This window comes from Acomys russatus, chromosome 11, assembly GCF_903995435.1.
Source record: "Acomys russatus chromosome 11, mAcoRus1.1, whole genome shotgun sequence".
NCBI classification, from domain to species: Eukaryota; Metazoa; Chordata; class Mammalia; order Rodentia; family Muridae; genus Acomys; species Acomys russatus.
In genome coordinates, this window is record NC_067147.1 from 41,798,521 (window position 1) to 41,823,683 (window position 25,163).

The 25,163-nt window shown below is 39.2% G+C and overlaps 1 protein-coding gene across 1 annotated transcript in view; it reads left to right on the forward strand.

The window, feature by feature from the left end:
* Positions 1-25,163, forward strand: part of Ctnna3 (catenin alpha 3) — a 1,456,883-nt gene that overhangs the window by 773,130 nt on the left and 658,590 nt on the right. Inside the window, exons 8-9 of the mRNA XM_051153175.1 lie at positions 2,010-2,090; positions 11,409-11,561. Of these exons, the coding sequence (XP_051009132.1) occupies positions 2,010-2,090; positions 11,409-11,561 (234 nt within the window). The remainder of the gene's footprint in view (positions 1-2,009; positions 2,091-11,408; positions 11,562-25,163) is intronic.

Here is a 25,163-nt window from a genome sequence, read left to right on the forward strand (position 1 = left end):
TTCACGAAATGGAAAAAGATATAACCAAGAGCTAATAATGCACAACACTAGAGCAGAAAGGCTAGGCTCTTTAGGTAAAATTAGAAGCTGCATTTAGGCCCATTGTAGATCTGGCTATGCCATTGATTTGTGTAACCCTGAATTACTGCTTCACAACTCTCTACTGATAATACAAAGACTATTTATATACAGCTGTTCAAGTGATCACAAGTTTCATTTGAGTACATTATCCAATACTGCTTTGGTATTGAGAACTTTTTTTTCTCAGTTAAATGATCCAACACCAAATCTCCTACTAGGCTTTCCTTCCCTTCCCTCTTCCTTGACTATGGACAGTTTCTATCATATGCATATTTCATACTCTTTTAAAATGAAAATATCTTATTTTTAAGTGTGTGTGTATACAGTGTGTTTATGAGTGTGTGTGTGTGATATGTAGACATATAGAAGCCACCAGACTATCTCTGCTGTTGTTCCACTGTCATGTTTCTTAGCAGAAGCTAGTAGACACATGTCCATGATACCAAGCATCTGCAGAGCACTGCATGCTTGCTCTCAACTGTGTCACTGGGTGGAATGGTACACTCTTGAGTCCGTCATTGACTTCTTTGGCTTCTTATGGTACCCTAATTAACAGGTATGGCACCTTGAATGAAGTTTTTAATTCATGTTCGCATCAAACTGTTCCATAACTCCTTTGCAAATAATTATTGTAATGGTACTGAGAAGTTCCAGGGATGAATGAACATAGTATGAAATGCCAGTGAATCAAGGAGAGGTAAGAGCTTACTTGTGACCATGGGAGAAGTGTTCCAAGGGGTGTCATGCATTGAGGGAGTTCTTTGTGAAGTCACCGAGGAACAGCAAGGATTTGAACAGGTGCCAATGCCTAAAAACTAGGTGAGAGAGATAGAAAACCTTGGGAATGTGGCACTGTGAGAACAGTTGTTGAGAAAGATGACAGGGGATGAGGAGAATCAGCATAGAGTGCAGTAGATGATGCTTATTTTTGTTGTTGTTGTTAAGATGTTCTATTTGAAGGCATGGGGTTTTTCTGTGAGTTTTGTCCAGGCAGTGTTTGATGTTCTGCCTTGCCGGTGCTACGCTTCAGTGTCTCTCTTCATGGAGTCCATTCTGGCAGCTCAGTGGCCAGCTGCTGGTTTTCAAGGTCTCCTCTCAGAGCCCTTTGCAGTTTATTAATTTGAGAGCAGCAGCAATTTTCCTAGAGGTGAAACACATAATGATTTTTTCCAATCTCTTTTCTAGTAGGTATCACTGGGAAGGTATGATTAGATTCAACCCAGTTGTCTCCCACAACAATATTATATAGAAAATGTCAACCAAGGTGACTCTCTGTGTGTCGAGGAGTCCAAGCCTTAGGTTAAAGGATGCAACCAAGAGAACTGTTCTGCTTACAGAATGAAAAGGTGTTCCACAAATTATCCTAAAGAGCCAAAAGCAGCATTCAGTTCTCACTTAAAACAATTTGTTCTTGGAATACTGTCAGCTAAAATTGTGGTCAACTTTTGCAAATTGTATGAATTTACACTGCATATTTTATTTAGTGTTTAGCAAAAACTCCAATATGGCTCTGCATAACTTACACAATACACCAAGAAAATGACTTCAGAAACTCCCACAGAAGTTGACAAATTGGGCGTCTAATGCTTTTAAGCTAATTGCATGCTTAGCAGTTAAGGAGTTGACTTGTTAAGAATGAAGATCAGAGTTTTCGGGAGACAATGCTCTACCTACTGACACATTGAATATGGCCAAACCCTGTATCAGAAATATTACAGACACTTAAAGAAGAAAATAATGTGTGCTTTAATCGTCATTCTGCTTAGTCTCAGTGAAGTGCTCATGAATCATATGCACTGTCATAGCAGTTTTGAAAACTATTCTTGAATTTTTAAGCTGTTATTTTCAGGAAAGTTCGAAAGCAAATTGCTAAGTGATAAAGAGTAATTTGGTAGCATTGCTTATGTCAGTGTTTTGCTTCCTTGCAGACTGGAAAAACAGAAAAGAGTAATACCCTGAATGCGGCTATAGACAACATGAGCAAGAAGACCAGAGACCTCCGCAGACAGGTGAGAGCAATGCGAGCCACTGGACAGGAAGAAGAGGCAAAAGAGGCTCTCATTGTCATACTGTTTCTTCTTTCTAGTCTTTTGAAATTATAGAACAGGAAACTAGAAAGGCAAGCTTACGCTTTGCACATTTATATGCCTCAAATGTTTTGTGGCAAGCAGAAGACAGAAAAAGGAGCGTGCACCTTAATGTTATGCAGAATTACAGTAGAATCTTGGCTCTGTCCTCATAAGATGTGATGAGGCATAGATTTCATCTCTCAGGGCTTCTTTGAATCTATGAAATGCAATTAATAGTGTGAAACAGGGCTTTGGATAATAAGTAAACCCACAATGCTGGATTGGAGGGATGGCATGGTTGGTAAACTGCTTGCCTTGCAAGCAAGAGGAGCCAACTTCAATCCACAGAATCACCTTTGGAAAAGGTGTGTGTGTGTGTGTGTGTGTGTGTGTGTGTGTGTGTGTGTGTGTGTGTGTGTTGAGAGGGCACAAGCTTTTAATCCAAGTACTGGGGAGATGGAGACAAGAGGAATCCTGATCCTCTCTGCCCAGCCAACCTAGACTATGTGATAAGCTATATGCAGGTGGAAGGCCCTGTCACAAGTGAAAGGTGTATGAACATTCGTTAATCACAGCTGGAAGCTGTCCGCTCTCCTCACATGTATGTGCCACACGTATACATATACCTATGTAAAATGATCATGTACACACGTCCACTTCCACATAAAATAAAACCAATATATATGATTTTCTGGCACACTAAATTCTTAGGGATGTTGATAAATTGGCTTTATGACAGCACTGTGCTGGCTAGTTTCATTTCACCTTGACGTGGTAGTCAGTATCTGAGAGGAGGGAACATAAATTAAGAAAGTGCCTCCAGAACTTTGAGTTGTAAACAGACTAGCCTGTAAGGCATTTTCTTAATTAGTGATTAATGGGGAAGGGTCCACTGGGCTGATGGTTCTGGGTTCTATAAGAAAGCAGGCTGAGAGAGCCACAATGAGCAAGCCAGTAGGCAGCACTGCTCAGTGGCCGCTGCATCAGCTCCTGCCTGCAGGTTCCTTCCCTGCTCCAGTTCCTGTCCTGACTTCCTTCAGTGATAAGTGGTGATGAGGAAGTGTAGACCTACTAACCCTTGCCTCTCTATGTCGCTTAGTTCATAGTGTCTCATCACATCAACAGTTAACTAAGACAAGTATAGACTGAATTTGTTATCCTAATTCAGAGAACATCTAATAGTTCAAAGTTTTCAATTGTTCTTCAGGGTTTGTGGCTGCTCCAAAAATTAGTTTCTGTTGAGATGATTTTTGGAAGTTAGTCACTAGTATTAGAAGATCAGAAAGGATTTTACAAAGCAGTTGAGAAAACCTGTGTTAGGACATAAGTTAATTTCTATTCCCAACCCCAGACGTAGCCAATTTCCAAGGACTTTGCTTTCTAATACTTTCCACTCTTAATAACCAGATTTTTTCTTATGCATAGCTATAATATGGTCACCATTAACTCATAAAAGCAAAAGAAAAAGCTTTTAACCGGAAGCCTTTAATGTTATATATTATTGTAGTTAAATGAGAAGAATTAGAGAAATGGCTGGGCCATATTTTAATTCAGAAGTAGATTCAGATACAGAATAGAAAGGATTCACAGAGAGTGAGCCCATGTCACAGCAGGATTTTAAATTATGCGAAAACCATGTTTTCTCAGCATTAGGGCCTTGATGTGATTTCTCTTAGCTGTCAGCCCTTAGAATCATGGGTATAAGAGTTAAAGGAGCGAGCGTGCCAGAGCAATCCCTTTGGGGGCACAGATGAAAAAGTCATACAGAGTGGTCAGGGACTAATAAACAAAGGGCATTGAGTCAGGACACAGACAGGGGCCCAGAAGTGTGGCCCCTCAGTGTTGCCCTGCCTCTCTCTTGTATGTTTTTTATTTTCTGTCTTCTCTGGGGTTTCTCTCCATCCTCATTTTTAAGACAGAGTCTCCTGTATCCCAAGCTGCCCACAAACCTGTGACTGGTCAAGTGCTCAAGGCTGGGGTTACAGATATACACCTCCACACCAGGTTATTTTTCCTGAGGTATTAGGTACAAAGCCAGAGCTTTCTGCATGCTAAGCAAGCACTATACCAGCTCATCTACACCTCCAACACTCCTTCAGGATTCCCACCCCTTCTGCTCTTCCTAGGGCTTGGAAGAGCCATTTCTATGACTGTCACCTACACTATTTCTTGTCCTTATCTCTTCCACCTAGTTTGCCACAAGCAAAGCTATATATAAAAATGCTAATCTACATTCATACCTCCCCAGCCTTTACAGTTGTTATTTTCCTCAAAGACTTAAGAAAAAGCAACTTCCTGCATGTTGAACAGGAGGACTTAGCAAATCAAAGCCCAACATGGCAAGTTCAGTTTAAATTTTAGGTTAGCAATAAGTGTGTCTTAACATAATTATGTTTCAAATGTGGAATGGATTTTACTAAGCAGTTGCTTCATTTTTTTAAAACTGTGTTTACTTCAAATTCAAATGCTCCCAGGTATCCTGTATTTACCATGTAAACATGCATGGCTTGTCTCCCCAACATCCATGGTGAGAGGCATCACGTCAGAGCATCTAATACCTTCTCATAGTCTCTCTCAGTTTCTAGAGAACAGCTGTGCTCTGGGGGAATTCACAGGTCAATGTCACCTTTGTTTCAGTTTCCTCTTTTACTAAGCACCATATATAAGAGCTGCTGGAATTCTGGGTATCATCAGGGCTCTTTCTACATGGTCTTCACCAATCACACAGGGGCTCAGGTTGGGAGCTGAGATCCAAAGTCAAAGAATATGGTTAAAACATGGCCACAAAGTTCACTCTAAATGAAGGATCAAGCAGGAGCTCTTGACCATTTGGAGAAGCAGCATGCATGTGCATCAAGGCATGGGATGAAGAACAGTCCTTGGAGACATGATCTTCAAGACTACTCATTTACCTTGGGAGGTCTATACGTTGCATATATAGTTTACGTGTGCAGTTGAGGTTTGGGAATATAGCTTTGTTCATCCAGTGCTTTCCTGGCATGCTTGTAGCTCTGATATTGATCTCCCCTGCCTTACAAACTGGGCATGGTGGCACATATCTGTCAAATCAGCACTCAGGAGACAGTGGCAGGATGATCAAAAACCCAAGGTTACCCTCTGCTATGAATGAGTTTAAAGCCAACCTGGGATACATGACACCATGTCTCAGGAGAAAAAAAAAATGGAAACAGCAAAATGAGTAATCTTTTCATCTTTTTATGCTTTCAACGCTTAAGAGTTTATTCTAAGTGCCTTACATATGTTCTTTTCTCACAAAAGCAAAGCCCTGCTCTTAGACTGTCTTTGAAATATTTAATGATCATCTCTTGTTCTAGAACTGGTTTTATTTTTAGTAAAAAGTCCCATGAACTTCTCTTTTTGCTCATCCATCCTTACCATTTCATAACCATTACTTTTTCATCAGTAATAGAAATGCCTTAGCTCTCAGCCGGAGAATGATGGAGCCTGTAAGAAGTGCCATAAATTTCTTAGCAATGTCGAAAGAGTAGACACCATACATTGTGGAGCCCGAAGATGGAATGTTCTAACACACGACATGGTCAATTTTTGGTTTTACCTTTTTTTTTTTTTTTTTTTTTTTTGGCTTTTTCACCCATTTCATTAGGGACAGAGTCAAAGTTCTGTCACAACATTCTAAGTTCTCTGTTACTTGGTCACACATTTTCATTTTTAATGTTCTTTATCTCCTCAGTTCCTCCTCATCAGAAATATGCTCCCTACCATCTGATAAAAGGATTTCCTTTCTTCTTGGCACATGGTCACCTCCTGTCACACACAGTCACGAGCTTACCACATTCAGCATGTTGCGCTTGTGACAGGTTGTGCTCATTCTCCATCTAATCTAAGTCACCAGAGTTCTAAAATAGTATGGATGCCGCTTCCCCCAGCAAACCTTAGCTGTCTTCTCCAGCAGGGATTACTGTTATTTTCTGAGAGCTCTGACATACATGGGAACTTCTGTTAAAATACTCATTCCTCCTCTGCCAATTTTTTTTTTCTTTTGCAGAGGATTTTCTTCCCAATGGATTGTAAACTTTTACAATGATAATTATTATCATATCTCTCATTTACTATTTCCAGAACACCCTACCCAAGTGTATTTTTTGTGTTTGATTTCATCCTTGAAATAAATATGCTGTAGTGTTTTATCGATCCTCAAGTGAACCAATTTGCTAAACTTCACTTGGTAGAGCCAAGGCTCCATCACAGATACAATATAACTAAAGCTCAAGTGTGTAATCCCCACACCAGGGGACAAATAAAATGGCCTGTTAATTTTTAACACCACCCCCAGCATCTAATGCACTGATTTTACTGTCATCCTTTTTTTTTTTTTTCTCCATTACTTATTTCATACATTTTTTTAAACTTCATTTTTTATTCCTTTGCCGGGCCTCCCATTATTTACCTGAGAATGACTTATCTGTCAGAACACCTAATAAATGAAGATTTTTTAAAAATCCTTTAAACTTTTACTTTATTAAAATCACAACACCCAAATATATCCTACTTCTCCTGTCCTGTAAAGAATGAAACATCTGATTTTACTAAAGGCAGGTTAAAAGTCTCGCCTGCTTAATAGACGCTAAAGTGATGATGGAATCTATCAATTAAAATGGAATTCTGACAACAGCAAACAGAAGGGGCATGGCCACCTGCTTGATTATTTCATTGTTTCACAGAAGGAGCATGGCCACCTGCTTGATTATTTCATTGTTTCGTTGCCTGGAGTGAGGCATCTTTGTTTCCCACGTTAGCAGCACAACCACAAGCCTTCGAAAGCCATTATTGGCTCTTTACCTGTCACCATCAGCATATTAAGCTCTCATGAGCCCACAGCCCATGGATTTGGCACAGTGGCTAGATGCTGAATTGTTACTTGATTTGGTTCTTATTGACTAGTCAAGTCCTGCAAAGTATAGTTTTCTTACTTACTTAAAGTTGAAATGACATCTGTATAGCCAAATGAAGTTCTTCTTATTTTGGAAGGAGGAATATTTTCTGGAAAACTCTGTTTCCCTTCACAGGCCATTCTTCCTGTTCCCTCAGTTGAGAACTACGGTAGGCTTTCTTACAGTTTCCACGTGGGGCTCTCACTCTTGCGTTTCAGTTGTAGAGAAATATTTTATTTGAGATACCAAACCACTTATATCAGTGGGAAATAGAAAAATTGATGCCTCAAAACCTTTTATTAAGCTACAATGAGAAAAGATAGAAAGCTCCCCAGTTTGGCTTTGCTCCGATATCACTCATACTTGACACAAGCAAGCATTTATTGAAAATTCATACCCCACAACTCCTATTGGCTTCCCACTAACTTCAAATTTTAGCACTGTGGCTTTTATGTCAAAATTGGCATGTTGAAGTCTTCTTTAGAATTTCTTTATATCATCCAAGTGAAAGAATATAGTAAGCCCCTGGACAGGAAGACAGCATGAAAATCACTAAGTTAAGGGGTGCCTCATTAGTGCATCCTAGTCAAGGTGTAAAGTAAATGTCTCAGAGGAATACGTTAAGACCAAGGAAAAACATTGCCTTACAGAACATCCCTGACTTTCTGTAGTTGGACCTATCCACCTGGCTAGTTTCATCCCATAATAATTCTTTTTAATGGTCAGGAAAGTAGGGCCTGATAGAGTTACATTCAGTGATGGGCAAAGCCCGAGTGACAGTATGGTCTGCAAAGATGAGCCTATGAACACAAACCAGTCAGTGGGGAATGACCAGGCATTAACAGCAGAGCGAGGGGCCTGTTTCACATTGGGTCTCATTCATGAGGACAAAGCCTTAGGACACAGTGCAGGGAGTTGACTTGGGATGTGGTTCCAAATACAAGCTTTTACTAACTGTCAAGCAAGGCAGAAAATAGGGTGGGGGTATATCCTATTAAGGCTGGAGCTACAGGATATAGGGCCTTGAAGACTTCTATGAATCAGAATTCCTCCTTAGATTGCCTGGCCAATGATGGAAGCCACATCTAGTAGCTCTTGCCACTGCTGTCCTGGGGATATGGGCTCTCGAGAACGTGCAAGCTGCTGTTGTACTTTGTGTGAGAACTTTGCGGAGACCAAGAGCAGGCCCTGATGCAGAATAACAGGAAGAAGCATAAGATGCCTTCAGAGGACCTAGAACTGAGGCCTGCGGCAGGAAGCAGAATTGCAGACTGACCTAGCGGATATGCATAGCAATTAAAGGCCTGTAATGTCACCTTTCACCATGGTTATGAGCACTGGGATAAAAGCTTTGCACTCAACAAGTCAGGCAGAGACTTCTGAGGAAACTGTGTGATGTTTAACTATGCACTTTGTTATTTGCCTGGGTTAAAATGCCTTCTGGAAGAAAATAAGGCATTAAAAGCTATATTCCACAAGTTACAGATTTCTGACACATTCTTCTGCCATGAGATAAAGAACAGTGTATTTTTAAACATTCTTTTCATGTTAGCTAATACTAAATCTGGCTTCTTCATCTCACATTCAAATTACTAGAAATCAGAATTTATTCTCAGTGTGTCTATACTCTTGTTTCCCAATCACTATTGAGGTGGTAGGATTTCTATATCTAATTTCATATGAAACTTGCTATGTTCACCAACTGCCTTCCTAGAGATCAACCTCTATCTGTCTCTGTTTTATAAATTCAGTTATTTTTAAAGTATACACACACACACACACACACACACACACACACACACACATATATATATATACACATTATGGTGTGTGAATGTGTGTATGTACTACACACACACACACACACACACACACACACACACACACACACACACACACACTTCAGTCTCCTTGGTTGTTTTGTTATAATGTTGAATGTCCCACACTCCTCTGCTTTGTTATATGGATTCAAATATTTTCATCTTCACCAGTCTCAGGAATGTCGTTTGGAAACACTTGTTTCATTGGATGGAGTCAGGTTTCTACAAAAGCAGATTTCACAAGTCCACCATGGTGCTGATGTCAACTGTTTGGTAGAATATGAATATTTGGAAAGTCATGACAGTGAGAATTATTTGAAGTTTGCCTTTTAGTTTTTGTAATTGGCTCTCTATTTTTAACTATTCTCTCAGCCTTTTAAAGCTCTATTCTTTTTTTTTTACTTTTATTTTTTCTTACATATACATTTATATTATTACACATATATACAATAAACTACCTATAGCAAGAAGAATCATGAAACAATAAGGAATTGTATAAATGTTACATTCTTCATTCTTAGTGTTTTGGCTATTTGTATTTGACAGCCTTGATGAAAACATCTTTCCTATCTTGGTGCATCTAAAATTCGGAGCAAAAATCAGTCTCTATCACATTTTGTCATTATTAACGGGAAACATCTATCTAGACCTAAAAACATCTTAACCCCTAAACAGCTAAGCTTCATTGTAAAAGTAAGCTACCTGTTCTTCAACTCCATCAGAGACTTGAGACGGAATGAACTTGATTACCTGAGTAGGCTGGGAGTGCAGTGTCTCTGTCATCTTCTCACTTGGAAAGCCTTATTCTTCTATTGGCCTGTCTACTATAGTGGTATTTCCAAGTAGTCTGACCTTCATAGATGAAATCTATGTAGTGTTATCACCCTCATTCAAGTTACAAGTTCCAGAAAAGAGTGGGGTTGGGGTGGGGCTGTCACCAAAAATTCTTCCCTTCTTTGAGAATCTTTATACATTTCCCCTATGTTTCTGGAACACACACACACACACCACACACACACACACACACACACACACACACACACACACACACACACACACACAGCATGTGCTTCTCAACAGCAGCCCTAGCCTATTCCCCTGACTTCTATGATCTACCTCTCAATGATTGTAAACACACTACATTTATGGCCACCACCTTGCCTTGTGACCTCTCACCTCCCATACCCTGTCAAATGCCCAGTAACTATTAGTTTGTCGCCATAAGTGATTTGCCCTACTTCATAATGAGAACAATTTCAGTGGGGTTCTTCATGGTGTGAAGGATGTTGTGAGATGTGGAACACCTTATCACACTCCTCAGGTAGCTCTCCCGGTATGAACAAGGTGTTTCCCTACAAGAAGCTGGTAGCTCCTACAGATTTATCATCCTATAATTGTTACAGGAAGACAGCAGCTTTTTTCGCTGAGAATTGAATCATGGCCTCCCACGTGGAAGGCAAGTATTCTGCCACTGAGTTGTATTCCCAGCCAGATAGTGCTTTGTACAAATGAAGGCCCATCATCTGGACCTTGAAATGATACTATTAGCAATTCTCACACTGTTTAAAACTAAACTGCCAACAAGTTCTAAAAATACCCTAAAATATAGTTGTCACAGAAGGCAAATTACAAATTTTCTATCTGATCTTTACTTTTTTTTTTTTTTTCAAAAAGAGAGGTTATTAAGCTAAGTGATCAGATTGATCCAAAAGTCTTAGGGTTCATTTGTAACCATTGATGTTGTTTGTTAAAAATACATCAAGATATTGTAGTCTCAGTATTAGAAATAGAGTAAATTGAGTTTAATGACATTTTTTAAGTTTCAGAAAATTTCTGCTGAGTATGTCAATTATCTGATGTCATTTATAAGCTTCCATGTAATTTAATTTAAGAGAACTAATTGTGGCAGAATGTTAGAGCTGTTTAATAATTTAAGGTATGAGGGCAAGAACAATTAATGCAAATAGAGAAAATTGGACATCAAACTCATTTATTCTTCTTCTTGCTCTATTAATCTGTTAGCATTTGGTGCAACTGATGATTGCACTTGCTTTAATTACCATGAAGTCTACAATTTAGCTAATCAAAATGTATCATCAATTCTTCCAATAAGTAAAAAAGTGTTTTCTAATCTTGTAATTATTAAAATACAATATATGCATTTTATTTGTACACATGCTGAACATTCTAATCATGTAATTTCTTTAAGGAAAAATATTGAATTACCACTTACAATTTGAATTATGTTCTAAATACAAATAATGAAATCTAGTGCCTTTTGGCAGCCAGGGAATTGTTGCTGCCTGATATTTTTTTATCCCGAATATATTTTGTTTATTTTACTTGTAAAGGATGTTCATGTACTGTACCATACGGAGGATGTTCATATGCCATACCATATATTACTGTTGTTAAGTATTGCTTAAGAAACATGTAAAATAAATTTTAGAATTATCAAAACCATAAGACTAGAAAATAACACGAACTTTTTCTTAGAAATAAAAGGATTTTTTTTTTCTTCTCAGCTACGCAAAGCTATTATAGATCACATATCAGATTCATTCTTGGACACAACAGTCCCACTCCTGGTTCTCATTGAAGCTGCCAAGAACGGCCGAGAGAAGGAAATCAAGGAATACGCTGCGATATTTCATGAGCACACAGGCAGGCTTGTGGAGGTAAGTGTCCTGTAGCTGTAGCTACTTCAAATCCAGGAAAGCAACAGCCCCTTCTCTGTTTACAGTTGAATTCTTGTCATATATAAAAAAAATTGCCAACCTATTACAAATGCTGCAGAGCTAGACCTAGGTAATATGGAAGTATATGAGTCCAATGGTATAAGTTACCCTTCGGTGGCTTGAAAAGAAGCAGTTTATTTATAAAGATCTGTGAAATGTGGCTCAATGCTATTTCCATTTTAAGTATCCATTTTAGTAGTACTATACAACAGAACAAGCTAAATAAATAGTTGTATCCTGATAAATGTTTTCTTACCATTTCAGCTTTGATTTATCCGATACTCCATGCCACGTGTTACAGCGTTTGGGCTTCATGAGTCTTTTCCTCCTGCTTTTTATAACAATATTATTTAAATATATTTTATTAATTTAGTCATATTACACCTCAGTTGTTATCCCATCCCTTGTATCCTCCCATTCCTCCCTCCCTCCCATTTTCCCCTTACTCCTCTTCCTTGTGACTGTGCCTGAGGGGGACCTCCTCCCCTGTATATGATACATTATTATATGATACAAAATTTTTTTAAAAAGACAGTAGAATATGAAGGCTTTGAGAGCTCTTTGAAAAATTAAGTAGGGACTGTGGAGTAGGGTAAATGGGGATGATAAATCATAATTCTTTCTGCTTAGCAGCTGCAGGTGTGACCACAACCCCATGACTTTAAGAGCAGGATGACAGATTGCTAACAGAAGTATGAAGGGTTGGAGATAGATGCTCAGGAGACAAAGACTGGAACCTGTTATGTCATGAGTATCAAAACAGCTCCGTAAAGCAGGGAGCCCAAATGGAAGAATTTCTTGAGGCAGCAACATTCAAAGTGAGGCGGGGAACCACGAACCAGAAGGTGGATGTAAAGTTTACCAGAGCTGATTCTGGGCTGCCACATAGCCCTGTGTCTGTCCCAATTTTTCTTTTTCAGAAATGAATCTCACTGTGTTCCCTTGGCTAGACTAGACTGTATCATGTACACCAGGCTGCCCCTATATTCACAAAGATCTGCCTGCCTCTGCCTTCCAAGTGCTAAGGGTAGAGATTTGTTGCCAGCATGCTCTGCCGTTTGTAGCAGTTATTCTAACTAGTGTGTATTGCAATCCTCTATGCTCATCCCATACCGGTGATTAAACATTTGCCTACCACCTCTTCCTACATAGTCACGAGCTCTGCAGTAAAGTGTGGTTATTGCCTAAATTGTGAGAGAAATAATCATAACTCAAATTAGAATCATAGTAACACAGGGTATTTTTAACACCTTTAATGTAAATATATGGAATAGATTCCAACACAGCTAGCATTTTTACTATAAACTCTCCTGCTTGACTCTAGGCTCCATAGTTAGAAGATGAAAAACAAATGGATGAACACTTGATTGCTAAAGCCATGTCATTCTCCAAACTGCCCCACCCCTGCCTTAGAAGTCTCCTTTGGATTTTTCAAGAAATCTGTGAGAGTGTGCAAGTGTTATTATTCCAATGAGCATTTAATGGAAATAAAGTTCGTGTCAGTGCAGAATTCAGGTCTATAATTTTTAGTGAACAGATTCAATGATCTATTGTTGATGCAGTTTCATTTCATCTTTCACGTGCTCCTTCCTGAATTTTTTATTATTATTATTATTATTATTATTATTATTATTATTATTATTATTATTATTATTATTATTATTAATACACAAGGAGAGGTGCCTAACTGAGTTTAGTCCTTGACAATTGCAAAACATCTGCCTAAGCATGGGTTTTTATGCTGAAGCCACACAAAATAATGGGGGGCGGGGAATAGATACACTTTGAAAGTAAAGGTTGGTTTATGCCGATAATGTATTTTTATTCCAATATCTCAGCTTAGTCTTTCTATGAAAATAGTGGCTTTGTGCTGCTTACTGGAAAATGACAAATTGGACAAATCATATAGAGGTAGTTGGTGGCCAGAGGTACCACCTTTGCTCTTCTAGTGCTGAGATTTCTCTCCAGAAACCTTTGCTCAGGGGAAGCCCTAGACTCCAGACTTCACTGCTGAAAAGAATTTAAGGACCAGTTGTTATGAGCATAGCTGTAGTTTATTAAGAAGTATTCTGAAATTTTGATTCAACCTTGGAAGTAAGCAAAAATTTGTTTAAAAGGATAGTGGTGGTCCAAGCCTTTAATCCAAGCACTTGGGAAGCAGAGGCAGATGGATCTCTGTGAGTTCAATGCCAGCGTGACACACAAAACAAGTTTTAGGGCAGCCGGAGATACACAGAGAAACCCTGTCTTGAAAAAACAGATAAATAAATAAATAAATAAATAAATAAATAAATAAATAACAAAGGAAGGCTGTCGCTGTTGGCTACCTTGAGTTAATTGTACTAGAATTCTTAACTGTCTGCTGAAGAGAGACTTCATTAGAACTCCTGAATAACCGTTCCTTCTCCTTCCCATAACTTTTTTGTTTGTTTGTTTGTTTGTTTTCTTTTTGTTTTGGGGGGATTCTTGCTGGGTTTTGGGTTTTTTTTTAAATGGTTTATTTGTTTTGTTTTGTTTTCTGAGACCAGGTTTCTCTGGGTGGCCTTGGCTGTCCTGGACTGGCTTTGTAGACCATGCTGGCCTCGAACTCAAAGTGGTCTGCTTGCCTCTGCCTCCCAAGTGCTGGGATTATAGGCGTGCATGTTCCCTGTTTTTCTAGGCATCTCTCAAACAATTTTATTGAAAGTTCTGTGAATAACCCCTCATGAAAGCTTCAACATTTCTGAATAATCTCACAATTTAGAAGTTATTTTTACTTTACTTTAATCTAGAGCTTCCAGTTTGTTTTCCTAATGCTTCCTTTCATGTCATATTGCTAAAGTGCTGCCTTTAAGAATAATATCTATGAATATTACCTTAATATTTTAACCAAGTGATAGCTCCCTATTGTGCAGATAGAGCTTGAAGAAATTTGTTCTAAATGTTCAAAGATTTTGAGAATTCCCTCTTCCATGTGAACATGAAAGAGTAAAAGCTTTTGAAATTATGAGCTGACGATGGGTTTTCTTTAAGTTTGAATATCCCCTTAACACAGAATAAAGTGATTATGAAGATCGGTGTTAGTGTCTGAATTTCCTCCACACTCCAGTGTTATGGGGATGTTCTTGTCTAAGTTGCTTTCAGTGTCAGTGAGGTTTTACCGTGCAGAATCATTCCTAACCCTACTAGCTTAAAACAACTCTTTGTCACAATCACTCCATCCTCTTTAATTGGCACAGAGGTGGGCTTCTCTCCTGTAGGGTTTCTCAGTAATTTGTCATCTCCTAGGTGAGCTGGGATGGAATCAACCAAACAGTTGTTCCAGTTGGGCACACAAGATGCATGTCATCTATCAACAGAGAGGTTTGCATTGCTGAGAAGAGATAAAACACAGCCTTTCCATGTGCCTTGGGTTCCTTTCAGATTAGGCTTTAGGTACTAAGAGGGTCACAAGAGCAGCAGTATTAGTGGATGAAACACGCATCACTGGTCATGTGGCCTGAAGGAGGTCTTTTGAGAGATTTCTACTTGGCCTAAGTTGAGATCTTGGTTTATAGCACAGAAAAAAGAGCTTATGGTGAGTTGGTAGGAAGGCAAAGTCAGGTTTATTAAGAAGAAAGGCAGAGAGCAGCAAACCTCACACCGGAGAGGTAAACTCTGGCTTCTCAGGAGAGAGAGCTGCTGGCGAGTATCTTACAAAGGCCCAGGCGATGATTTCTGTGACTTTTGAAGTTACATTGTTGAAAAGATGTAGTCTATATGTAAGTTTAAAAGACTACATTTAAATATTGGGGTGTTTTATTTTTTATTACAGTCATTTGTGTGTGTGTGGTAGGGGGAGGAGGGATATCTCTGTAGACATGCCCGTGCATAGTATGCATGTGTAAGTAAGAATAACACACCAAGGTTGGTTCTCTTCTTCTCCCATGCATGTCCCAGGGACAGAAATCAGGTCTTCAGGTTTGGCAGCAAAAACCCTTAATGTTGAGCCATTTTACTGGCTCAGGCATATTTTATGTTGTTTTGTTTTGCTTTGTCGAGGCAATGTCTTACGTATAGTTCTTGCTGTCTTGGAACTCCCTTTGTAGACCAGGCTGGCCTTGAACACACAGAGATCCATCTGCCTCTACGTTATGACTGCTGGGGGTTAAAGTTAAGTACCACAATGCCCATTTTGGCTTTTTTTTTTAACCTGCTGAGTTTTTATTTAGTAAATGAAGTTATAAAGTGGTTTATGAAGTTTGTTGTACAGATTTATGTATGAGAAAATGGTCCCGAGAAAACATAGGTCAGCAGAGGTAAATATTGGGCTGTCTGTCTTTTCCAGGGTTAGAGTATCTCAGTCTACCATGTTTCTACAGGACTCCCGAGGTTACAGACTGGCTTTTTGTGGGTACCGGGCTTCTGAACTCAGGTCCTCATGGGAGCACGGTAAGGGTTTGAGCCATCTCCACAGCCCACACATATATTTTTTATAATTAATATGGCTCATAATTTGGTTTTTGAGATCTTCTCAGGAAAGGAAGTATAGACATTTTTGGTGATTAGTCAGCTGTGTTGAAATCCTTGACTTTCAAGCCATTGAGAGACCTCAACCAAGTTGAAGGAGTGATGACCTCTTTTCCTTTCTCACGACCCCTTGATTTTCTCTGTCTTTCCTCTCCTGCCTCATCAAGGGCAAATAAGAAGCAAGAAATGGAAGCTGCCTTTCTCTCACTGCTCAGGTCCAGAAATTGGGATTCACTTCTACTGTACTCTTTTGGTCAAAGCAATGGCACAGACTGATAGAACTAAGCCAGAGGGGTGATTCTGCTCAGTAGAAGGAACAGCCAAACGTGTGGCTGCCTTTTATCTACTATGTATCTCCAAGGGGGGCTTCATCTGATTTACCTTTGCTTTATTTTGTTTTGTTTTTCATTTTAGGAGTACATTTTATTTATTTTTTCTTTGACAATTTTATAATGCATATCTTATACCTTATATTTTTTTCTCTCTTTTCTTTTTTATTTTATTTATTTATTTATTTACTTTTTATTTTTATGTTTTTCAAGGCAGGGTTTCTCTGTGTAACAATACTAGCTGTCCTGGACTTGCTTTTGTAGACCAGGCTGGCTGTGAACTCACAGTGATCTGCCAGTCTCTGCCTCCTGAGTGCTGGGATTAAAGGCATGTGCCACCATGCCAGGCTCTTAAATACCTTATATCTTGATCATAGAAACCATAACTCCTCCCTTACTTGTCCCAAGTTCCACTTAACTGGTCCCCACCCTACCTTAATCACTGCTAAACCCTTGCCTTCTGGGTCTCTGACTGCTCTTGCTGACTTGATCTTGGGTGGTACTTATCACATAACCATAGCTGTAATAGGCTTGTGAGGACAATGGTCATGTCAGCTCCAGTAAACTGCATTTTGTGGCATTCCTCCTATTCTCAGCTCTATCATTTTTTTAGATTTTATTTTACTAATTTATTCATATTACAGCTCAATTGTTATCCCATCACTTGTATCCTCCCATTCCTCCCTTCCTCTCACTTTCTCCCTATTCCCTTCCCCTAGGTCTATGACCAAGGGGGCCCTCCTCCCCCACTATATGGTCATAGGCTATCAAGTCTCATCCTGGTAGTCTGCTTACTCTTTCTCTGAGTGCCACCAGGCCTCCCCACCAAGGGGAAGTGGTCAAATATGGGGCACCAGAGTTCATGTCAGAGTCAGTCCTTGCTCTCCAGATAACTGTGGAGAATGTCCTGTCCATTGGCTAGATCAGAGTAGGGGTTCGATGTCTACTGCTTGTATTGTCCTTGGTTAGTGCAGTAGTTTGTCTCAGCTGTATCTTTCTCAGCCTCTCTCCTTTGATGTTCTGTGAGCCTTGGCCTCAGCACTTACAGCCATTTATTCTCAGCATGTTGACTAGTTATGAGTTTCTGCAATACATTTTGCCTATTGTGCAGTTCTGGGATCCTCTAGAGAATCCTTGAGGGTTTGTAGAGTGGTTTCCTACACCTGGTTTATGCAATAACTCATGCCTTCTAGGAAAGCATTTCCCACTTACTCAAAGAACCTGTGTTCAAACTCCTCCCTTTTATTATATTATTGTATTAAAAATTAGTTTGCCAAGTGTTACACACTTGGCCACTTCCATTTGCTTTATCTCTAGATGAAGGTTAGGGAACATAATGTCTAAAAGTCTCTCCTAATTGTTTTTATACTGATAGATTTGTAGCTTCCTAAGAAATACCAAAGCAAAAGTTTTTATTTATTTATTTTTGTAAATATAAGTGCTTATTCATAGTTCTTATACAATTTCCTTCTCAAGAACACTTCTACTTTTATCTTCCAGGAAAACCTTTGTTTTGAAAACTACAGCCATCTAATGAAAGCAAAAGAGAAAATGGTTGCCAATTTACCATGAGAATGGAGGCACAAGGGCCTTGAGAGAGTCCTGAGAAATAGGAGAGCATAAAACATTAGTTTCAGAAGACATTGAGTTTTCCTTGTATAGACAGCTCACCAGTCCCCTCCCTCTCTCTCCCAGCACTCCACACTGGCACGCACATACAGCCATCTTATTTCCAAGCTTGGTCATTTGATATAGCAGGTCAGGGAGCCTTAAGTTCTAAATGACTTGGAGAAAAAGCTATTTTCAACATATCTTGGTTTTCAGACCACAACTATATTTGTCAGAGAAATCTAAAATCAGTGAACTAGTTGAAATCAGACCTAAATGGGGGAAGCAAGCCCATTTTAAAAGAATTCTTATCAGATTGTCTAGCAGAAACTCTGTCTTGTTAAAGGAATTTTGTAGATAATGGCTAACATGTAACTTAAAAAAAAAAAAAAAAAGAAAGACAGAAAGAAAGAAAAGGGGATGAAGACAAGACATAGAAAAGGGTATCCTGGGGCCTTGAGTACTGAGTAATGAAACTATTTGCAACTGAAAAATTGATTGTCTCCAGTGGAGTCTCACTGAGAATGTTAACCATACCAGAGTAGGCCCACACTCAGGAGTAGTCGGCCAATACATTATACATTTATCTCTAGATGGACGTTTAGGGAAGATAATGTCTAAAGTCCCTCCTAATTGTTTATATATTTGTGTAGTGCTATTTGTGTAGACATTTTGTCTCAATCACTTAGTTTTAACATTTTTTGTGTGTCTTGTTGGTCTTTTGCTTGTATATTTTGGGATCCTCCATGAGTATTTGTGTGTGTGTGTTACTGTTGTTCTTTTGCTTCTTTGTTCTTATTTTCATTGTTTGCTTTTCAAAGATAAAGAGAAAAATAACATTAAGATGGCTGTGTGAAGAGGTGAGGGAAATACTAGATAAGTCAGGGGAAGGAAAAACATGATCAAAATATATGTGTGGATTTTTTTTTAAAGCAAAAAAAAAAAAAAAAAAATGAAGGTGACTAACAAAGTGGTCGCTGAGTGGGAGCTGTGCGTTCGTATTCTTTAGTAGAGCCAGTTCTGCAGTTCTCTCTGTCTTACACGGTTGGATAGAATGGAAGGATGTTCAATAGAACGCAGACAGTGCCAGGAGTGAGCGAACCCAATGCTGCCTACTAATTACATCTTATAATGAACTAAACAATGTGCTAAGCTTTTCCCTGCTTGGCAAATCACGCTAGTTATTGTGTCTTGGTATTAGAACCATGGTATGAATGATACCAAGAAACAATGACAACAAATAGTCAACAGGGTGGCATGTAAAACGTCATCTTAATGAAGTATTTCTCCATTGATAACAAATGTAGTCATTGAATTGCAATCACAAGTACTTTGATGTCACCCTGATGGTAAGTTGGAATGTTGATACTTCATTCTTCCACTAATAATATCTATTGAGAATATGAATTTTATCCTAATGCAGTATTTAAGATAGCGATGGTTTTGTCTGAGTTTTGCCTCCTCTAACAGCAATTACTGTACAGCCAGAGGCCAGTCCATCCTAAAGGAAGGAAAACCTTAAAACACCAACTTAGTCCTCTTTTTTCCTCAAAGTGGATTAATGGAAGTTGTAGTAATCAGACTTGCCACTATGTCTGGGCTCATTGATCAAACAGAGTGCTCCTTGACTCTCTTGCACATTGCGTATTAAATTCCTGACATTTATTTTTAACTATGTGAATATGTACATAGCTGTTTGGGATTTGTGCATTTGAGTGTAGTGCCTATGGAAGCCAGAAGAGGGCTTCCCTCGGCACTACATTCCCTGGTGATTGTGAGCTGCCGGATGTGGGTGCCAGCAACTGAATACTCTTATATGCTGAGGCCTCTCTTCAACTGTTCACATGAGCATTTTTTAAAATCCCTTCCTGTAGTACCAGTAAACACTTTTGTCATTAATTGTAAAGAGCAGACACAAACCACCTGCTGAGGATTTTTTTTTCCAGAGGGAGTTTGTGATAAGTAAGATTGTAAAGCTCTTGTCTACCTCAAAAGAAGTCCTCCGTCTATCTTTCATCTGGCGATTTAATGGCTCCCAGAAGAATGTCATTACACTGAATAAATGCATGGTTTATTATGATACCTAATATGTAATTCATTTTAATTTTTCTTCATTTATTTTCTTTTGAGAAAAAGTCTTACTATGTACTCCCTGGCTGGCCTAAAAAATGTAGCCAAGGCCAACCTCAAACTTGAAGTCGTCTGTTTGGTCTGCCTTTGCCTCCCCAGTGTTGGGATTAAAATTTGTACCACCGCATCTGGCTGACATTTTAGCCGTATTTTGATTTGTTCTTGGCAAATTCGTTCAGGCTGAGCCTCACTGCTGAGGCTAGTTAAAATAATGACGGCCTGGACTTGCCCCATGTGTTTCACTATATTAATTACCATTAAGTATGTTACTGTTAATGATATAGGACTGAGAACTTTCTGAATCTGGGTAGTTTCTTTCTGTAAAATGCCAGGTTTTCCAGTGCTTTGACTCATCAAAAATTCATCTATCTTGATGCACCCTATTTTAGTATGTTTCATGGGAGCCTTTCATCAAAAAGGAAAAAGTGGGTGGACATTTAATTATAATACTTCCCTACTACCTACAAGGCTGATTGTTCCCACTCGCAAAAATGGCGAGCCCGATTTAGCAAAGCCACAGTGCCAAGAGAGAAGGCTTGAGAGGGGCTCCTGCTGCTTGCAAGAAGTGCTGACTGCTGTCAGCTCTCCTCATATCTTTGCTTTTTTGACAGAATGCTGTTCGTGTTTCACACTTCACTTTAATTGATCATCTGTTATCAAATAAAGATATGTTCGATTATAAATAAACACAGCTTTTAGAGGCCCATCTTATTCATCTTCCTTCTCTCCTCTGAAAAGACCCAAAATAAAAAAGACAAAAAATAAACCCATGCTTATGCTCGTACACAAACCAACAACTGTTCTCAGAGAATGTCTTGGAAACTCTCCTGTTTTGGTGCGTAATAGATGTGCTAGCTAAGTCAGAAGTGCCCTTGATGAGAAGGAACAGAGCACATAGGATGGCTATCATCACTTCTTTGATTAGAAAGCTTCTTGTGGCTAAACATGATGTTTAAAAGCCTGACTGATAGAGTATTTTCCATACCTGAAAGTCTTCTTCTTCTTCTTCTTCTTCTTCTTCTTCTTCTTCTTCTTCTTCTTCTTCTTCTTCTTCTTCTTCTTCTTCTTCTTCTTCTCCTCCTTCTCCTCCTTCTCCTTCTCCTTCTCCTTCTCCTTCTCCTTCTCCTTCTCCTTCTCCTTCTCCTTCTCCTTCTTCTTCTTCTTCTTCTTCTTCTTCTTCTTCTTCTTCTTCTTCTTCTTCATTTTCCACTTGTCCTCTCTGTACCCATGGTGCAAAACTATCCTATGGTAGAAAGCAGATTCTTTTCAGAATAATGTTGAGGTGCAATGTTTGTGGGAAGCATTTACAAATTCAGCAAAACATACTAGTAGTCAGCTTGACTCTTGAATACTGGGCAAGAGTGTGTTCCGGGGAAGCAGAAGTCTAAGTGGGGGATAACAGGACAAATGCAGCTATTGTTGGATTCTGTGTTATAGAATGCAGCATGAGTGAGAACTGGGCAGAAGTGTCTGCAGGAGCACAGGAGGAAATCAGGCCGGATGATGAACAGTCTTGAATACTTGGTTGCCAGGGCAAAGGGACTGAGCCTCATCTTGCAACACTGGATTGTGTGATTGATAGATTTTACAAAAAAGCAGTGACTTCTCACTGGGAAAGACGTGAAAACAAGCACTGGATGTTTTTTGGTTTTTTTGGAGATCGAGTATTTTGTGCCTGAACATAAAATTTCTAATCACTAATGACTGACCTTAACCTCACAAGCATAGTTTGCTTTTAAGAAAACTGATGTATTTAAAACCTAACTCATTATGATAACTCAAAAGAGAATGAATAACACTTGTTTTAATAAGGAAGTTGGAACAGAGAAGCAAGAAGCCCAGGATTTAATGGCTCAAGAGACATGCTGACCAACAGAAATAGAAAGCAATTATGGTCTTAAAATTTTAGTAGTTACACTAACAAAACATGGTAATAAAAAGAGACAGGTTAAACTAATTTTAATATATTTCACTAAATGCAATATGCCCGCAATATTAGCATTCTGGCCATTAATTGTATAAAAGTCATTAGTTAGATATTTTATAATTTTTATACTTATACAAATGTGAGGTTGCTTTAAACTTATAACTATCAATTTAGGGAAACTGTGTTTTAACTGCTCAGTGGCTATGTATTCACCAGCGGCCATGTGCGTGTGCATGTACGTGTGTGTGTGTTTGTGTGTGTGTGTGTGTGTGTGTGTGTGTAGGGCAGAGGTTGCTGTTGGTGGCTTTTAGTTACTTTTCTCTTGCTGTGGCAAAGCACTGTAGTAAAGTCAACTGAAATATGGGAGAGTTCATTTTGGCTTACAGTTCCAGTGGGAGAGTCCAGGACAAGACCCATGGCAGCAGGTAGCCAGAGCTAGAAACAGAGAGGTCACATCTTAAGCATGACCCAGAGAGAGTAGAACAGACTGGAAGTGGGGTGAAGGCTAGGGACTCTCCTCAAGTTAATACTCCTTTCTGCAAGCTTACACCTTTCACAACCTTCCCGAACAGGACCACCAGCTGGTGACCCAGCATTCAGATAGCTGAGCCTGCGGGTGGCATCTCTCATTTATCATCACAGTTCTCTCTCTTGGATCCATTGTCTTGCATGTTTTTGGAGGCAGGGTCTCTTACTGGGCCCAAAGTTTATTGACTTGGCTATACTAGCTGGCCAACACCAATAAGCGTCAGGGCTATATCTGTCTCCCTCCCTGCCCATAAGCTCTGAGGTTAAGGAAGCTTGCTGCCCCTCTGGCTTTTACATGGGTTCTGAGGGTCAAAACGCAGTTCTTTGTACCTGTGTAGGACACATCTCCACGGCCCTGGGCAGAACATTTCTAGATAGAAAATGAACAAGAAAATGAAGGCAGGGGTATCTTCATTCATTCATTCATTCATTCATTCTCTCACTCACTCATCACAGCTTCAGTGCCTACTGTTGAACCCTGGAGCTTATATTTAAAGCCTTGCTTGTGTTTTCTCACCTGACTGACTAGAAAACACCATTCAGTATATACCGAATTAACAAAGAAGTGAAATTAAATTTTCATTGATCCTATAGGGAAATCTCAAAAGATGGTGGGCAATGCAGTAAAATGTGAAATTCTATGCTGAGGTTTGTGTCCTTGCTAGCTGTGCTTTGGGAAGTGATTGTAGATCTCTTGTCTTATAAAGAGACTCTCTACCCTCACAGGAAGGAATTAGTAAGTTCAGTTGGATGATGCATTAAAGTCCCAGGTGCCATACTCCCAGGGTGTCATTGATCTGTGAACATCGCCTTTATTACCTTATTCTGCTTCATTTTTCCAGCAATGCCATGTGCAATGAAATAACCTACATCCACCACTAAGAAGTACCCTACTTCTAAATACAGATAAAAGCAGAAAAACATGACCAGACACATGAATAGATTTAACATTGACTTGGATAAAACCCAACCAAATGGTACCCAGAGTTTTGACACACAATTCACTGGTGTGTGAGGCCTATGAAACTGGGATCTTCCCAGTTTTACCCTCCATGATGACAACTAGCCAGGAGTTAAGCAGTAAACCTGATAATGCTTACCAATGAATAACTGCCTGTCTAGAAGCCAATTTTTCTTTTAGTTACAAGCATGATCATACAAGTTGGACTCAGTCTAATTCTTTTTTAATTAATTGATTAATTTTTATAATTTATTCAGATTATATCCCAGTTGTTAGCCTCTCACTTGTATCTTGTCATTCCCCTTTGTGTTTAAGTACTGCAGTTAATTAAAAGTTTAAGAAGTGGTTTTGCTACTGATATTGATTATCTTCATGGAAAACTTATACAAATAGGTAAATATAGTCCAGAAATAGACCTGCATAAAGATAGTTGAACTTTGATAGAGGCAAAGACATGAAAATAAAGCAGAGTCATTTCAAAGAAGGATGTAGAAGCAACTAGACATCAAAATGTAAAATCTAAATCTAGACTCAGCCCTTAAATCCTTAAACCCACAAAGATCAATGTACAGTGTATTATAGATCAAAATTTCAGATGCAAAACCTAAAATGTCTAGGAGCTAACATGAGAAAAACTGAACAAAGTTGGGTAAAGAGATGACATTTTAGATATAACAACTAAGCCATGCTTCATGAATCAAACAACTGATTTGTTAAACTTTAAGATTGAAAATTTCTTTTCAAAACTCATGTCAATGGTATGAGAAAAGTAACCATAGACTAGGGTGATATATTTTCAAAGGACACATGAGATAAAAGCGTGCCATTCAGAATACACAAACTGCACTTAAACCTCAACAGTATAAAAATGATCCAATGCACCAAAAGGAGCTAGAGTCACAGGTCTTCTCTTAAAATGCAGATCATCTTGAGTTCAATTACTGGAGCCCAAAGATGATAAGGAAAAAAATCAAAACAGCTGAAGAGACACCTAACCTAAAAGGATATACCCCTTAGCATATAAAGTGGCATTTGTGTCATGAGTTAATTGTACTCTTGGACCCTAGAGTCCACTCAGGTAGGGGATCGTTGTGAGAGACCACTCGAGGACCACAGTGTTGATGCAAAAGCACAAGGTTTATTGCAGACGCGCGTCAAGGGACCTCAGCACTCACTCGGGAGGGAGGCACACGGAGTCACTGTTACAGGCTACTCTTAAAGGCTAAAACCGCAAAGGTTAGGAGGGGCTGCGTGCCCTATGTTGGGATTGGCTCTGGTGGTCCCTCAGGGTGCTTGTCTAAATGTTATTGGCTATTGCAGGGGTTGTTGGTCTTGGGGGCTATTCTTGGCAGGGAGGGGTGTTGGGGAGTTTCCAGAGAATTTCCAGATGGTATTTTTCTGAGAATTGTTTACCTTAGTTGAAATTGTTTATCTCGGTTGGCCACCTTGATCTCAGAAACTGAAACTGGCCTTCAATTCTTTCTGAGTCACTTTCCCAAGCTTGTCTGAGTCACATTCCCAGACTTAGGCTGAGAGAGAGAGAGCCTTACAGTACATAGTAAGAAGGACCT